Source organism: Kogia breviceps, chromosome 7 (assembly GCF_026419965.1).
Source record: "Kogia breviceps isolate mKogBre1 chromosome 7, mKogBre1 haplotype 1, whole genome shotgun sequence".
NCBI lineage: Eukaryota > Metazoa > Chordata > Mammalia > Artiodactyla > Physeteridae > Kogia > Kogia breviceps.
This window is the reverse complement of record NC_081316.1, coordinates 67,146,509-67,164,896: the sequence shown is the minus strand read 5'-3', so window position 1 is coordinate 67,164,896 and position 18,388 is coordinate 67,146,509. Positions and strand designations below refer to the sequence as shown.

At 36.7% G+C, this 18,388-nt stretch overlaps 1 protein-coding gene across 2 annotated transcripts in view; it reads left to right on the top strand.

Annotated features, from left to right (window-relative positions):
• Nucleotides 1-18,388, top strand: part of CWF19L2 (CWF19 like cell cycle control factor 2) — a 230,590-nt gene that overhangs the window by 138,760 nt on the left and 73,442 nt on the right. For both annotated transcript variants that reach the window (XM_059070794.2, XM_067038548.1), the window contains exons 11-12: nt 2,639-2,755; nt 4,532-4,669. In XM_059070794.2, the coding sequence (XP_058926777.2) occupies nt 2,639-2,755; nt 4,532-4,669 (255 nt within the window). The remainder of the gene's footprint in view (nt 1-2,638; nt 2,756-4,531; nt 4,670-18,388) is intronic.

The following is an 18,388-nucleotide window of genomic DNA, read 5'->3' as shown; positions in this document are numbered from 1 at the left end:
TAACATTTAAGGTAATCACTGATATGCGTTTTCCTATTGCCGTTTTCCTATTGCCATTTTCTTAATTGATTTGGATTTGTTTTTGTAGGTCTTTTTCTTTTAACCATTCCTCTTTTGTTTTTTTCTCTTGTCATTTACTGAGTAACTTTATTGTTGTTTTTGGATTCTTTTTTCTTTTTTGTGAGTATATCTATTGTAGATTTTCATTTTACAGTTACCATGAGGATCTGATATAGCAGTCTGTATATAACAAGATTGTTTTATGTTGCTGGTCTTTTAATTTCAAATGCATTTCCAGTATCCTGCATTTGTGCTGTCCTCCTCACAATTGCTGGTTTTGATATATTTGTGTGCAGATGATTTCCTACCTTTACTTTATGTTTGCCTTTACTGGTGAGCTTTTTCATTCATAATTTTCTTGTTTCTATTAGCAGCCTTTTCTGCTTAGAGAATTTCCTTTAGCATTTGTTCAGAGGTATTCTGGTGGTGCTGAATTCTCTTAGCTTTCACTTGTCTGTAATGCTTTTGATTTTTTTGCTGAAGCTGAAAGAGAGCCTTGCTGGGTAACGTATTTTTGTTTGTAGGTTCTTCTCTTTCATCGCTTTAAATATATAGTGCCAGTCCTCTCTGGCCTGCAGAGTTTCTGCTGAGAAACCAGCTGATAACCTTTTGGGCATTCCTTTTATGTTGATTATCACCTTTCCCTTGCTGCTTTTAATATTTTTTTCTTTGTATTTAATTTTTGTTAGTGTGATTACTATGGGTCTCAGCATGTTCCTCCTTGGCTTTATCTTGCCTGGGACTCTGCATCTCCTGAACTTGAGTTACTGTTTCCTTTCCCATGTTAGGGAAGCTTTCATCTATCATATCTTCAAATATTTTCTCAGGTCCTATCTCCCTGTCTTCTCCTTCTGGGACCCCTATAATAAGAATATTGCTGCATCTAATGTTATCCTAGAGGTCTCAGACTGTCATCATTTCCTTTAACTTTTTTTGTTTTATTCTGTTCCCTGGCAGTGATTTCCACCATTCTGTCTTCCAGGTCACTTGTTTTTCTGCCTCATTTATTCTGCTGTTGATTCCTTCTAGTGTATTCTTCATTTCAGTTATTATATTGTTCATCTCTGTTTACTTTTTAGTTTTTCCAGGTCTTAAAAAAATATTTCTTGTATTTTCTCACTCCGTGCCTGCATTGGTTTTTTGAGATCTTGGAGCATCTTCAGTATCATTTCTCTGAATTCCTTTTCCAATAGATTGCCTGTCTCCCTTCACTTAGTTTTTCTTCTGGGGTTTTATCTTATTCCTTCATCTGCAACATATTCTTCTGTTGTCTCATCTTGTCTAACTTTCTGTGTTCGTGGTTCCCATTTTACAGTCTGTAGCACTGTAATTCTTCTTGCTTCTGCTGTCTGACCTCTGCTGGATGAGTTTGTTTTAGAGGCTTGTATGCACCTCCTGCTAGGAGTGCCTTTTTCCTACCTGCTGGTGGATAGAACTGGGTCTTGTCCATCTGTTGTGCTGGGTCATGCTCAGGAAGACTTTAAGCAGCCTGTCTTCTGACAGGTGGGGCTGTGTTTCCACCCAACTGGTTGTTTGGCCTGAGGCATCCCAGTACTGGATCATACAGGCATTTGGATGGGGTTATGTCTGTGAGGGTGGGGGGGATGACATGGCAGCCTCCATGGGGGCTCACACTAATGAATACTTGCCAGAGCTGCCCCTGCTGGTTTCTCTGTCCCCTCAGTGTGCCACAGCTGTCCCCTGCCTTCGCAGGAGACCCTCCAATACTAACAGGTAAGTCTGACCCAGTCTTTATGAGCTTGCTGTTTTTTTACCTAGGTCCTATTGCACATGAGCCCCTGTCTGTGCCCTTTAAGAGTGGAGTTTCTATTTCCCTCAGTACTGTGGAATTCCTCTGACCAAACGCCTCTGGCCTTCAAAGCCAGATTCTCTGGGGGCTCCTCCTTCTGTTGCCAGATCTACAGGCTGGGAATTCTGACGTGTGGCTAAGGATTTTCACCCGTGTGGGAGAACTTTGGTGGTATAATTATCTTCCAGCTTGTGGGTTGCCCACCCGGCAGTTATGGGATTTGATTTTATCATGATTGCGCACCTCCTACCATCTCTTTGTGGCTTCTTTTTTGTCTTTTTTGGTAGGTTTCAGCAGTTTTTGTCGATGGTTGTTCAGTTACTTGTGATTTTGGTGTTTCTGTAACAAGGGTTGAGCCTATGTCCTTCTACTCCGCCATCTTGCAGGCAAGCTAGGATCTTTAAATTGAAGAAACATTCATTAAATATGACATCTGCTCCATACATGATGGGCATTCTCATACAATGCCTGTTTGAATATTGGTGCTTTGTCATCTTTTAATATTGTCTAGAGGAAAACTATATTTGAAGTTTGCTTCTGTAATTGTTTTAAAAAATTAAATAAGCTTTAGATATTTTTCTTCACCTTTTCCATGAAAAGATTATGGTCACTTTACATTATAGTGGATAATGAAAGTCTGTGAGGCTTAAGATAATCCATAATATTATGTGAAAACTAGAATCATTTTTATGCTCTTTTGGTTATTAAACATAAGGTTTCAAGATTCTTCTGAATAATTACAATCATTATCTCTAAATCTTTCCACAGAATGAAGATCAGGAAGAAGTGATCCTTGTCAGAACAGATCATTCTGGAAGAGTCTGGCCTGTGAACACACCACGAAAACACCTGGAATCTAAAGGAGGAAGAAGGAAGAGACTGATTGTATGTTTAACATATGTCTTTTGTTTATTAATTCAGAATTCATTTTTTCCCTTTGTATCAGACTACAGTAGACCCTTTAACAACATGGGTTTGAACTGCAGAGGTCTACTTATACACAGAACATTTTCAGTAAATTACATACTATAGTACTGCACAGTCTGTGGTTGTTTGAATCCGTGAATATGGAACTATAGATATCAAGGACCAACTCTAAAGTTATAGTCAGATTTTCAACTCCATGGGAGTCACTGCCCCTAACCTTCGCATTGTTCAAGGGTCAACTCTATTCCAAAATATTTTCTAAAATGTTGCTTAATAATGCAAACGTTAGAAGGTAGTAAATCACGTTCTTACTTTTATTTTAGTTATAATACTCTGCCTTTTACAAAATGAATTCTAATTCAACAACAGTTTTCAAATAATTGTGAACATTGAATTTTTAAGGCAGTTTTAATTTTAGTGTATATTTCTTTGATATTGTTTGTAGCTTCTTTTTACATAGTTATCATAACTCTTAGGGAAAACCTTGGTGCTATAGACCTGTTTTAGATCCTTTGTAAACCTTTTCTTTTCCATCTTCTAGCTGCAGCAGTCAATTTTTAGCACTACCTTGAGGCTCTTAAAATGGCAAAAACAACATATTCAGTTTTCCCAAGTTAGATTTTTTGTTTTAAATTTGAAAGATCTTATAAGTGGTAATTGGGTCCACAGAAGATTTGTTCATTTAGAATTTTTCTATCAAATGTTTATTATCTGCCTGTTGAGTGCCTGTGCTGCTAGAGCTAGTAATTGATTTGTTCAGCAAATAGAAATGGGATGGATATGTCTCCTAAAGAAATGGGACATATTATGGGTTTGAAAGGGAGATGTGGGAGAAGAATAGTAAAGGTTTGAATTATATGAAATGACAGAACTGGCTAGGGATTCATAGATGCATGGCCAGATGGCATTGAATACTCTTTTGAATTGCTTACTACTGAGTAGTCTAGGTGTAGGAGTAAAGAGGATAGACACGTTCATTCAGGATTGAGGTTTGTTTTCTGAGTATAGTGAAAGGATAAGAGGACCAGAAAGAGGTTTGGATCCAGAGAGAGATTGAAGTCATGGAATGTGAGATTTAAGCTTGTGAAGACAGGAGTAGTAATGTGGGGAAAAAATATTGGGAACATGGTTCTAAAGAAGTTGAAGACCAGGTTTTATTTGGATAAGGGAATGTGAGAACAGTGTTGAAGAGATTTGATTTGGTAGGCAGTACATAGCACTTTTCTTTTCCACGTGTAGGTATGGAATCAACTGACAGGAAATCCCAGAATTGATTTAGATGAGAATCAGAATATCAGCTTTTTTTCTGATAGTGCTGTTTAAAGTAGGTTTGCTAATACTTCACTTTTGTTCTTGATATGCTCACTTGATCTCTGGGTAACTGCTGACTTCCCTTCACAGTGGTAGGGAATTTTTACTACAAGGAGAGGAAGAGCATAGAGGAGAGAAGAAGGTATAAAACAATTCTGTCCTTTCCTTAAAACTCAGAAATCAGATACTGTCATGCTTCCATCCTTGGGGAAGAGGAAAAAAGTAAAGGGACAGAAGAGGTAGGGAGTGTTATTCTAATGGAAATTTTTCCACGTGGATGCAGACAGAATAGGGATATACTGGAAAGAAAGATTATGATACAAAGTGGGATTTTTACTTTTAATACCTGATTTATAGATAATTCATTAAAATACTTCAGAGACTTATGTTTTCACTAAACTAATAATGTTCATTTTGTCATAGGCTTCAACCTATGAGGAAAAAGAAAGGGTCAGATACTTTCATGATGATGATATTTTAAGCCTAAATGATTTAGTCAAGAATGAAAAGATGGGAACAGCAGAAAATCAAAACAAACATTTTATGAAAATGACATCTAAGGTAAGATATATTCCTAGGATACCTTTGAATTTTGAGAAGCTGGTTACTCAGTCTACAATGATCTACTTTTCAGAGACAGCTAGTTCTTTATAATCGTGATGTTTTATTAAATTAAATCCTTTGTAAGACATATTTGAAATGTGCATTTTAGAATTGATTAGATTGGGGAGTATACTTTTGGAACTCAGTTTTTTTTTTAAATAAGAATTCTGGGTTAACTTTTTAATGTATTCCATGAAAAGGTTAACTATATATTTGATCTACCATTTAAGAGAATGTTTGAGGCCAGACTTTAATGTCGACAGTGTGCTGCTAGTTAGGTGACCAGTCTGTTTTATCTTGACGTTACACTAGTTCTTTATAATTATGCCACAAGGCATATATATTTGGAGTAACATATATCATAAAGAAGGCATCTTGGAATAATCTTAAGTCTGTTTATATGAAAACTTTTTATGTTTTAAAATGTATGTCAATGTTTCATGGGTAGTAGGATGAATTTTTTTATTTCAAAATAGCATTCTTTGTTGCAAACCCTTCCATTGCAGTCCCTTCAAACATACCATTAACACTTTTTATCAAAGAGACATATGTAAAGTTAGGGTTTGAGCCCACTGGAAAGATACAGATCACTGCCTATATTTACAAATAAAGTTTTATTGGAATACAGCTATGTACCTTTGTTTACATGTAGTCTAAGGCTGTTTTGGCTTTATAACAGCTGAGCTGAATAGTTGAGACAGAGACTGTACAGCCCACAGAACTGAAAATATTTACTGTCTGCCACTTGACAGAGCAAATTACCCTTCCTTGCTTATGACCACATTGGTGATGGGAATTTGAACCTAGGGATCTGAGGGACAGGAGGGAGCCTTTTTACTGTATACCTTATTAGACTTTTTCTCTTAACTATGTGAATATATTACCTGGTGAAAAAAATTAACTTAATGAAAACTATAGTACAGGTAACCAAGGTATCAAGTATGTGTATGTGTATATCACAGAGAGTAAAACAAACTTGGGTTAAACAGAAATGATTAAAAAATTTTATGGGATCTTAACTTTAGCCCATTAGGATAATTTTACTTCTCTTTATTTTGGGGGTAATACTAGAAATATTCTAGGGTCTGGAAATAAATGGGGCAGTGGGACCTAATGAAATGTAAAGCTTTTGCACAGCAAGGGAAACCATAAACAAGATGAAAAGACAGCCCTCAGAATGGGAGAAAATATTTGCAAATGAAGCAACTGACAAAGGATTAATCACCAAAATTTACAAGCAGCTCATGCAGCTCAATATCTAAAAAACAAACAACCTAATCCAAAAATGGGCAGAAGACCTAAATGCATTCCAGAGAATGCATACAGATTGCCAACAAACACACGAAAGGATGCTCAACATCACTAATCATCAGAGAAATGCAAATCAAAAACTACAATGAGGTATCATGTCACACCGGTCAGAATGGCCTTTATCAAAAAATCTGCAAACAATAAATGCAGGAGAAGGTGTGGAGAAAAGGGAACCCTCCTGCACTGTTGGTGGGAATGTAAGTTGATACAGCCACTATGGAAAACAGTATGGAGGTTCCTTAAAAAAGTAAAAATAGACCTACCATATAACCCAGCAATCCCACTACTGGGCATATACCCTGAGAAAAGCATAATTCGAAAAGAGTCATGTACCACAGTGTTCATTGCAGCTCTGTTTACAATAGCCAGGACATGGAAGCAACCTAAGTGTCCATCAACAGATGAATGGATAAAGAAGATGTGGCACGTATATACAATGGAATGTTACTCAGCCATAAAAAGAAACGAAATTGAGTTATTTGTAGTGAGGTGGATGGATGTAGAGACTGTCTTACAGAGTGAAGTAAGTCAGAAAGAGAAAAACAAATACCGTATGCTAACACATATGTATGGAATCTAAAAAATGTTTCTGAAGAAAAACAGGGGCAGGATAGGAATAAAGATGCAGATGTAGAGAATGGACTTGAGGACACGAGGAGGAGGAAGTGTAAGCTGGGACAAAGTGATAGAGTGGCATGGACATATATACACTACCAAATGTAAAACAGATAGCTAGTGGGAAGCAGCTGCATAGCACAGGGAGATCAGCTTGGTGCTTTGTGACCACCTAGAGGGGTGGGATTGGGAGGGTGGGAGGGAGATGCAAGAGGGAGGGGATATATGTATACATATAGCCAACTCTTTGTTATACAGCAGAAACTAACACACCATTGTAAAGCAATTATACTCTAATAAAGATATTGAAAAAAAATGAAACAGGGAAGATCATTTTATTTGGAAGTCTGAATTAAATATAGTTTTAATTTTATCATAATCTATTCATGTTTATACTCAAGATTTAAAAACCTCATTAAAAACTTTTTAAAATTAATATAAAAGTAAATAATTTATCAATTAAAAAGTTGTTTATTGGGCACCTAATTTATGCTGGATACCATTTTAGGTGCTGGGTGTAGCAAAGTAATAAAGTTCGTTCTCTTGAGGAGCTTATATTTCTAGTGGCTGAGACAGAATGAACAAATGCATGATGTAAGAATTATATAACATTAATATTATATTACAAAGTAGAAAATATTTTTGTAGGGAATAAAGCAAAATAGAAGAAGATAGGATGTTATTTTCAATAGAATGCTGAAGGAGTGCCTCTTCTCTGGAGATGATGTTTCAGCAGACTTCTGAACAAAGTGAGGGAGTGGTCTGTGAATATCTGGGAGAAGACTATACATGCAGAAGAAACAACAAATGCCGAGGATCTGAAGAAGAGACATACTTGACAACCATTAAAAGACAGCAAGATGACATGTGACTGTGAATAGAGGGAGAAATGGAAAGACATGTAGAAGATGAAATGATCAGATCATGCGGGGTCTTTCACGCCATGGTGTAGAGCTTTTATTTTTGTTTTAAATGATGAAAAACCATTTGAAAGTTTTTAGTAGGACAGTGTCATGACCTCATTTGTGTTTGGTAGTTGTCTCATAGATCTTGTATATTCTCTTCTGTTTGTTGTTTTTTTATTTGTTTTTTGGTCTTTGTTCTCTCTGCTTTTCAGTTGTGGAAGTTTCTGTTGTCATATTCTCAAGCTCAGAGATTTTTTCCTCAGCCTTGTCCAGTCACTAATGAATCTATCAAAGGCATTTGTCATTTCTGTTATAGTGATTTTGATCTCTAGCATTTCATCTAGAAATTTTCATCTCTCTGCTTACATTATCCATGTGTTCTTTGTGACCCTATGCCCCTGGACTGTGAATTTCACCAGTATTTCTCAGTTTTTTTTCCACTTAGTTGGGAAAGAATGGCTAGAAGGGGCTGGAGTTGGATGTTTCCCTTCCTTCAGGTAGGTTAGGCTCTGACAAAACCCCAGCAGGTTAAACTCTGGCACAATAGTTTCTACTAAGGGGCAGGCCTTGTTAAGTAAAACAGAATGCCCTGGTATATTTCAAAATGTTTCCTTTTCCCTTCCCCCTGTTGAAGGTCATAGGGGATTTTTTTCCTGATCTTTACTCTGAGTACCTGGTAGAGCTCCAAGAGGTAAAATTCACAAAAGTTTGAGGGGGCTCCCCTGATTCCACTAGGAATTTTAACTCTTAAATTTGTCCACACTGAGCCTCCTGCAACTTATCAATTACAGTTTAGGTTTTCCTACCCTGGCACTGGTTCTCACAGAACCACTGGCTTCTGCACACATAAATTATGATTCTTTGTATCCACCTGACTGTCTCTCCAGTTTTGGGGGCAATCATTTTCATGATGAATCTAAAAACAGCTGTCAATTTTTCAGTTTGTTCTGCTTTGTACTTGTTGGTGTGATAGGGTGGTGACTTCTCAGCCCCTGAAATGCCAGTCTGGAAACTGCTGGTTTATGTTTTAAAAGACTTTTCTGGTGGCTCTTTTGAGAAGGTAATGTAGATAGGCAAGAATGGAAGCAGGGAGAATATTTAGAAGGGTATTTAATTAATGCAGATAGTGCCTTGGGTTAGGGTGGTAAACTGGGAGAAGTATTAAGATTTGAGGCAATGCTGGTGCCATTTATTGAAGTAGAAATACTTTGTAGTGGGACAATTTTTCAGGAGATGGGAGATGAAGAATACTGTTTATGGACATGTGAAGTATGCCCATTAGCCATTCATGTGGTGGTGTGGAGTGACTACCCATGGATCTCTGGGTATATGTTGGTTCTCCCATATAGACTTAGATGCTGTTAACATTTAAATGTACTTAAAGCCATAGGAGTTAAGAAATGATTAATGAGGAGAGTCTGAAGACTGAGCTGATGAGCATTTTCTGGAAGAGGGCAAAATAGATTCAACAAATGAGATTGAGAAAGTACAGCCAGCGAGGAAAAGCCAGAAGGAAAACTTAGGGTGTTGTGTTTCAGAAACCAGAGAAGACAAGAAGGAGGTTGTGAATAACTGTGTCAACTGTTTTTAAGAGTTAGAGTAAGATCTTAAAAATGGAAAAGTGACCATTGATTTGGCATTGGGGAGGTTTCTGGTGACTTTTTTTATGGCCATGCCATGCAGCTTGTGGGATCTGTTCCCCAACCAGGGATTGAACCTGGTCCCCAGCAGTGAAAGTCCCAAGTCCTAACCACTGGACCGCCAGGGAATTCCCCTGGTGACTTTCAAAAGTGTGGTTTCCTTGGTCTATAAGGAGAAACGCCTGATTATAATGTGCTCAAGAGTGAATGTGAGAATAGTTAGTGAAGAGATATCTTTAGAAAGGAGCTGGTTACTGTCCATCAGTAGGAGAGGCACAGATACAGGTAGGTTTGTAAATGTGGTAGTAGAAAAATGACCTAGTTTTCCTCTTATTGCCTCTGTTAGTTTAGTGAAAGGACTCAGGTATCAGCTGAGAGTGACGATGAAGAAGAGGTGTTAGAGGTTTGAGAAGAAAGTTTGAAATGGTTTTTGAGAAAACCAGTGAGTGAAATAAAGTAGGATTCTCAGGCAGTGCCAAAGGTCCATCTGAGGTTTATGGTTATAAATTTAAAAAAAAAACATGTCAGGGTGTTTGTGTATTTTCCTTATAACCTGTTTCAAGAGGCTTAGTTTTATTGAATTATGAGACAATAATCATGACTTGTTCTGTGTTTTGCATATTTCACCACTATTGGTTATTGCTTTAAGAATACAAATTTATAATATTTTTTCTTTTGTTTCATTTGTATATTATGAGACCTTTTAATATTTGTATTGTAAAGGATTGTTTTTACTTATTAATTGATTTGGCAGTAATTGTGATTGAAGATATTTGATCGGTTTCTGGGAACATTTTGAGTCTTTAACTTTTTAAAATTTAAGTTTACTAAGCTAGAACATTATAAAAGATACAGTGGGATGTCACCAAAATGGCTGAGTAAGAGACCCCACCCTCTGTCACCCCTGAAAGATCAATGGTTAGGTAGCTATCCATGAGTGAAAACAGATCTGGGAGAGCTCTAGAGTCTACTTAAGAAACTTCAGCAACATGGTGGAACAAAAAACTTGACAGTGACTGCACAAAAAGGGAAGGAAGACTGCTTCTCTTTCCCTGGATCATCCTGTCACCCAAGCTGGTATTGCTCAATGCCAAGAGAGATTTCCCTAGGTGAAAAGAGTTCCCCTTGCAGGGAAAAGAAGAGTGGGTGAATGACCAGCTTTCCCCGGTGTTTTGTGGCACCACATGAAAGCACCACTTCAGTTTCACCCTGCCTAGAGATCAGAAAAGCTGAGATATATAGAGAAGCTAAGAACAAGGAAGAAAATCAGAGCATACTAGGCAGGAGTGATCATGTTTCTCAGTGATCTACTCTGTAGACAATCAAAACATTTGCCACTGAAGAAACTAATGGCCAACACAGCTGCTGTGAAACACTTGCAGATTTCACCAGCTTTCACCACATCGGTACTTTCATTTGCTGATGCCGGCTGACCGAGTCCCTTCCTGTTCCCTGCCCACCTCCTGGAGCCTGAGAACTGCCCTTGCAGCCAACCCAGGCCTCTGCAGCTGCAGGAGTACAACATGCCATCCTAGACCCCTATGGCTGACCCCCACCACCATGTGTGTGCTCAGGGCTAGCCCTTCCAGATGTGTACTTGCACACTGCCAACCTGACACCTTTCCCCAGCCTCCACTGCCATGTGTATGCCCTCAGGGAGACTGTGTAGCTACAGAAGAGCATGCCAACACCTAGGGTCCCTGCAGGTGCTTCTGCGCCTGGATCAGTCTCTCTTTTCTGTCACTGGCCTGTATCACTGTGCTCACCTGCAGCTAGCCCCACTAGCTGTGCACAGGCACACCCCCACCCTGATCCCCATCACTGGGATCCACTTCCATGTGCTTGTGGCAAGACCCAATAGCCATGGTAGTGAATGCTGATGGTTGGGACTCCCACAGCTGTCAGTGCACCCATAGTATACCCTGGCCTTTGCTGCCTACCCTGGCCCCCACCACTACATGTGTGATTGCAACCAGCCTCTGCCATTCACTGTACAAGCACCTGCAGCTGGCTCCTGCATCTGAGTGTCTTTACACCTCTGGCTCCAGCCACTACTGTTGCTTGCCCTTGTCCCTAGCTGCTGAAGACCCCAAGAGCCCTTACAGCATCTGTGAACCCCCTGCAGTACCTACCAAGGACCACACAGTTTTTGATGCTGCAGACCCCAGTGACTTGAGCTGACAAGGCACTGTACTCCCCTGAACCCAGTGCCACCACATGCCCTCGCCCCACCCACAGGTGAACATTTTCCCTTAGTAAAATCATTCCATAAAGTCTGGAAGAGGTACCTGCTTCTTCAGTTGCTCAGATATCTGTGCAAGTCTACAGTGATCATGAAGAATCAGTGAGACTCCACCAAAGGAATATAGTAAACTCCAGTAAGTGGCTTCCCCAGAAAGGAGATACAGGAATTATCTGGCAAAGAATTCAAAAGAATTTCTCTAAAGATGCTCAGAGAGCTGTAAGAGAACTGGATAAGCAATTTAACAATATCAGGAAAACAATACAGGAACAAAGTAGAAAGTTCAACTAAGAAAAACAAAAAAGAACCCAGCAAATTTTGAGCTGAAGAATGCAGTGACTGAACCAAATAATTCAATAGAGATCTTCAACAACCGACTAGACCAAGCAGAAGAGCTTGAAGACAGATCATTTGAAATTATCCAGTCAGAGAAGCAAAAAGGAAAAGAATGAAAAGGAATGAAGAAAGCCAGTGGGTCTTATGGTACACCACTAACAAAAACGATTCATGCATCATTGGAGTCCCAAAGGAGAAGAAAGAAAGAGGTAGAAAGCTTAATTAAAGAAATAATGGCTGAGAACTTCCCAAACTTAGGGAGAGAGTTAAACATCCAAGTTCATGAAGCTAATAGGTCACCCCAGAATTTCAATCTGAAACAGTCTTCTCCAAGATAACAATATAATAAAACTCTAAAGTAAAAGAAAAAGAATTCTGTGTTGCTGTTGGGTGAAATGTTCTGTACATATCTGTTAGTTCCATCTGACCTAAAGTTTAGTTCTAGCCCAGTGTTTCTTTATTGCCTTTCTATTTAGGTGATCTAATCATTGATGAAAGCAGGATATTGAAATCTTCTAGTAATACTGTGTTATTATCTATCACTCTCTCCAGATCTGTTAGTATTTGGTTAATATATTGGGTTGCCCAAAAAGTTTGTTCAGGTTTTTCTGTAAGCTGGTACAGAAAACCCGAACGAACTTTTTGGCCAACCCAATATTTAGGTGCTAGGAAGTTGGGTGCATATATATTAAGAATTAGCATTTCCTCTTGATGCGTTGACTCATTTATTATTATATAAGGACATTTCTTCTCAAGTTCACGTGGAACATTCTCCAGGATAGATCATATGTTAGGTCACAAAATAAGCCTTAATTAAATAATACATTCCTGAACGAACAATGGGCCAAAGATGAAATCAAAAGGGAAATAAAAAATATATTAAAAATGAAAATCTAAATACAACATACCAAAACTTATGGAATGCAACAAAGCAGTGCTAAGATGCTAAGTTTATAATGATAAACACCTACATTTAGAAGAAAAGAAAGTAACAAATAAACAACCTAACTTTATACCTTAAGGAGCTAAAAAAAAAAAAAAAAAAAAAGAATAAGCTAAGCCTAAAGTTAGCAGAAGGAAGAAGATAACAAAGATTAGAACAGAAATAAATGAACTAGGAAATATAAGCACAACAGAAAAGTTCAACAAAACTAAGAGTTGGGTTTTTGAAAAGATAAAATTGACAAACCTTTAGCTAGACCAAAGCAAATGAGGTCTGAAATAAAATTATAAATGAAAGAGGAGATATTGCAACTGATACCACAGAAATACAAAGATCATAAGAGACTACTATGAACAATTATATGATAACAAATTGGACAACTTACGTGTTATGGATGAATTCCTAGAAAGATACAACCTACCATGTCTGAATCATGAAGCAAAAGAAAATCTGAACAGATGAGTAATAAGTAAGGAAAATTTTTTTCAATAATCAGAAACTTCCCACCAAAGAAAAGCCCAGGACCAAAAAGGAAAGGGAGAGGTAGGACTGTCTCTATTTGCAAGTGACATGATATTATATATAGAAAACTGATTTTTTTAATTCCATCAAAAAACTGTTAGAACTAATCAACGAATTCAAAGTTTCAGGATACAAAATCAATATACAAAAATTAGTTGCATTTCTGAACACTAATAAGCTATCAGAAAAAAAGTTTTAAAAATTCAACATCCTTTCATGATAAAAACTTCCAAGAAATTGGATATAGATGGAACATACCTCAACACAATAAAGATCACATATGTGAAATCCACAGCTAACATAATACTTAACAGTGAAAAGTTGGAAGCATTCACTCTAAGATTAGAAATGAGACAAGGGTATCCACTCTCACCACTCCTATTCAGGATAGTAGTGGATGTGCTAGCCAGAACAGTTAGGCAAGAAAAAGAAATAAAAGGAATCCACATTGAGAAGGAAGAAATAAAGTTTTCTTTGATGATATGATTTTCTATATAGAAAATCTTAAAGAATCTACCAAAAACTGTTAGAACTAATAAATGATTCAGTAAAATCTCAGGATACAAAATCAACACACTAAAGTCAATTACATTTGTATACACTATGAATGACCTATCTAGAAGAGAAATAAAGAAAACAATCCCTTTACAGTAGCATGAAGAGCAATAAAATACTTAGGAATAAATTTAATCAAGGAGGTGAAAGATCTGTATACTGAAAGCTATAAGACATTGGGGAAATAAATTGAAGACAGAAATAAATGAAAAGATATCTTGTGTACTTGGACAGAAGAGTTAATACTATAAAAATTTCCATAGTCCTAGAGGAGTGGGATAGGGAGGGTGGGAGGGAGGGAGACGCAAGAGGGAAGAGATATGGGAACATATGTATATGTATAACTGATTCACTTTGTTGTAAAGCAGAAACTAACACATCACTGTAAAGTAATTATACTCCAATAAAGATGTTAAAAAAATTCCATATTAACCAAAACCATCTATACATTCAGTTCAGTCTCTATCAAAATTTCATTTTCATTTTTACAGAAAAAGTAAAAAGAATTCTAAAGTTTATATGGAACTGCAAAAGATCCCAAATAGCCAAAGAAATCTTGAGAAAGAAGAAAGCTTAGAGGCATTACACTTTCTGATTCCAAACTATGTTACAAAGCTGTAGTAATCAAAAAAATATGGTACTGGCATAAAAGCAGACACATAGACCATTGGAACAGAATTGAGCACCTAGAAATAAACCTCTGCATGTATGTATGGTCAACTAGTATTTGACAATGGAGCCAAGAATACTAAATGGAGAAAGGATAATCTTTTCAATAAAGGGTGTTTGGAAAACTGGATATTCACATGCAAAATAATGAAATTGAACATCTTTCTTAACACTTCTCACAAAAATTAACTTAAAATGGATTGAAGACTTAAATGTAAGACCTAAGACTAAAATTCTTAGGAGAAAACATAGGGGGAAAAAAATGCCATGACATTGGTCTGGGCAATGATTTTTTTTGGATATGACACCGAAAACACAAGGAACAAAACCAAAAATTGACAAGTGGGACTACATCAAACTAAAAAGCATATGAAAAGGCAACCTACAGAATGGGAGAAAATATTTGCAAACCATTTCTCTGATAAGGGGCTAATGTCCAAAATACTCAATAGCAAAAAACCCACCCATCTCAATATAACTCATATATAAAACTCAATAGCAAAAAAAACCTCTGATTTCAAATGGACAGAAGACTTTAATAGGCAAAGTTTTCTAAAGAGGGCATGCAGATATCCAACAAATACATGTAAAGATGCTCAATATCACTAATCTTCAGTGAAATGCAAATCAAAACCACAATGAGATATCTTACACTTGTTTGACTCATGTTATCAAAAAGTGAAGAAACAACAAATGACAATGAGGATGTGGAGAAAAAAAGGAACCCTGGTGCATTGTTAGTGTGAATGTAAATTGGTACAGCCATTGTGGAAAATAGTATAGATGGTCCTCAAAAAATGAAAAATAGAACTACCATATGTTTCAGCAATTCCACTTCTGGGTATATAGCCAAAGAAGATGAAGTCACTGTCATAAAGACACTTGCACCCCCATGTTCATTGCAGCATTATTCACCAAAACCGTGACATGGAAAAATACTAAGTGTCCATTGATGGATGAATGGATAAAGAAAATGTGAGATACACACACACAGAGAGAAGAATATTAGACATTAGAAAAAAAAAAAAAAAGAGGAGATCCTGCCATTTGCACCAGTGTGGGTGAACCTTGAAGGCATTATGCTAACTGAAATAAGTCAGACAGAGAAAGACAGTTAGTATGATTTCACATGGGTGTGGAATCTAAAAACATCAAACTCCTAGAAATAAAAAGTAGAATGGTGGTTGCCAAGGGATGAGGGGTGGAGGAAAATGTTGGTCAAAGGTAAAATCTTTCAGTTATAAGATGAATAAGGTCTGGGAATCTAATGTACAGCATGGTATCTTTGGTTAACAATACTGTATTGTATTCTTTTTTTAAAAAATTATTTAATTTATTATTTTTGGCTGCATTGGGTCTTCGTTGCTGTGCGTGGGCCTTCTCCAGTTGCGGTGAGCTGGGGCCACTCTTTCTTGCAGTGCGGGGGCTTCTCTTGTTGTGGAGCACAGGCTTCAGGCGTGCAGGCTTCAGTAGTTGTGGCTTGTGGGCTTCGGTAGTTGTGGCTCACGGGCTCCAGAGCACAGGCTCAGCAGTTGTGGCACATGGGCCCAGTTGCTCCTCAGCATGTGGGATCCTCCCGGACCAGGGCTCGAACCCATGTCTCCTGCATTGGCAGGCGCATTTCCAACTACTGCGCCACCAGGTAAACCCTGTATTGTATTCTTGAAAGTTGCTATGAGAGTAGAGCTTTAATGTTCTCACTTTAACAGCAATAATAACAAAACGGTAATTATGTTAAGGTGATGGATGTGTTAACTCACTTTACTGTGGTAAATACATTTTGCAATCTGTAAGAGTCAAATCACCACATTGTACACCTTAAACTTACACAGTGTTAGATGTCAATTATCATATCAATAAAGCTAGAAAAAAATTATTAGTGATATTTGACCCTTAAAGGTTCCATTCCAAGTTTATATTATTTACAAGAGAAAATTTTGACATACAAAATAATATCCCAGTTTTATAAAATGACATGTTTTGGATTAGTCACATGAAATCATTATAAAATGGATTTATAAGAAGTATTCCTAGCATAGACAGTAGGCACTCAATAAATGTTCTTTTTCCCTACCTTCTGTACATTTTTCACACTATTTATAAATAAATGCTTACTGTTTTTAAAATATGATTTAGATATTACTAATAATTTTTAGCAGAAATCAGCCAAATCTCATAGCAGTAAGTAAATCTACAAACTGGACACACTTTTGAGTGTGCAACTGATACACACACATAAAATCCAGATTTTGAAAAAAAACATTGACCTAATTTATGTACTGTTGAATTTGCAGTAGTTAAAATTTTTACAAGGGTGTAGTTTTTATTCAAACAAATTGTTTTCTTTTTATTATTTAATGAAGGTGTTAATTTGGTTTTGGCAGCTAAGGAAGTACAATAAGTGCCATCCCATTTGTTTTATCAATTGTTTTAAGTTTTTCATGTCTTTTTTTTGGCTGAAGATTGATTTGTATATGATAGCAGAAGGAAAAAAGTTGACTTGAATCATAGTAGGTAATTTCTCACAGAAAAAGATAAACTTTTAAAAAAATATGTAGAGTAATGCCAGTCCCTACCTGTATGCAGTAGAGCTAATGGACTCACAAGTTACTATAGAAATGCTGATTTGACATTGTGAGCTTTTGTTCTTCATGGCTAATAATTAACCATAGCATAGTAGCAATTTGTTTTGTAAATCATCTCAACAAAAATTTGAAGTAATACTAAAAGCTTATAAAAGCAAAGTATTGGGAGTATTGATCATTTCTATTAATATTGTGCTTAATCCCTTCACTCTTAAAAGTTTATGAACTAACATACCTGTTATTGCATTTTTAGAGATAGTAAAATCATTGGTGTAGAGTTCAAAAGTGTTAAATATTTTCATGAAGAGATCACAAAAGCTCATTACCCTATGTTTCTTTCATTAGTTGAAAGGCATTAGTCTAGGATAGAGGTTGGCAAACTTTTTCTGTAAAGGGTGAGATAGTACATAATTTCAGTTTTCTCTTGCAACTACCAGCTCTGCTATTGTGCCAAAAGAGCAGTTGTAGGCAATATGTAAATGAATGGGTATGGCTATATTCCAACAGCACTTTTACAAAAATAGGTGGCTGTCCTGTTTTGGCCTGTGGCTCATGGTTTGTCAGTCCCTGGTCTAGTATATCTAAATGATATATATTTTCATGGCAGTTGTCTTTGAATTTGAGTGCTTTCCTTAATTAGGAAAGTGGATCTGAAAAGGCCCTGGGAGAGGTAAACAGTCAGGAATAGTTGATATAGATCAAGATCTTGTTTATTTGTTTATTTAGTCAACACATATTAAATAATCACATTCAATGTGTGAGGTGTCCTGGGGGTACATTGACACATAAGGAAGACATGATCCTTGCCTATAAGGAGTTTGTAGGCTAGTGAGGAAAATGCATTCAATAAATAATTATGAAAAATAAATTTAGTAATTATGGATGTGCAAATTACTGTGAAAGACAAGTGGAAAGTCTTTTGAGATCAGCACCAGGTGTCCTAACCTAAACTGGGAAGTCAGAAATTATTTTAGGTTGGACAGCAACTCTGATACTACTGGTCAGTACTCAGTTCTACTCTGCTGTATTATTTTTATTGTTATATTATTTATTATGTCCATCTTTTTTTGTAATTCTGAAATTCAGGTATGTTCATTTTCTTTCCAGTTGTATTTTCCCATTAAATCTTTAATAGCATCTCTTTCTTTTAACTAGGTGAAGAAAGGTGTGCCAAGTATAACCTTGATTATATTTTTGTATTTGGATAGGGGAACTATGGCTGTTGGTTTTAATCCTCTGTATTTAAAATTTTTTTCTGAATATCTACTACATAATTATTGATAAAAGGAAACAATAAAATATATCCTGACAAAGAAAAGTTTGTACACCTATTATCATACTGTATATATATATA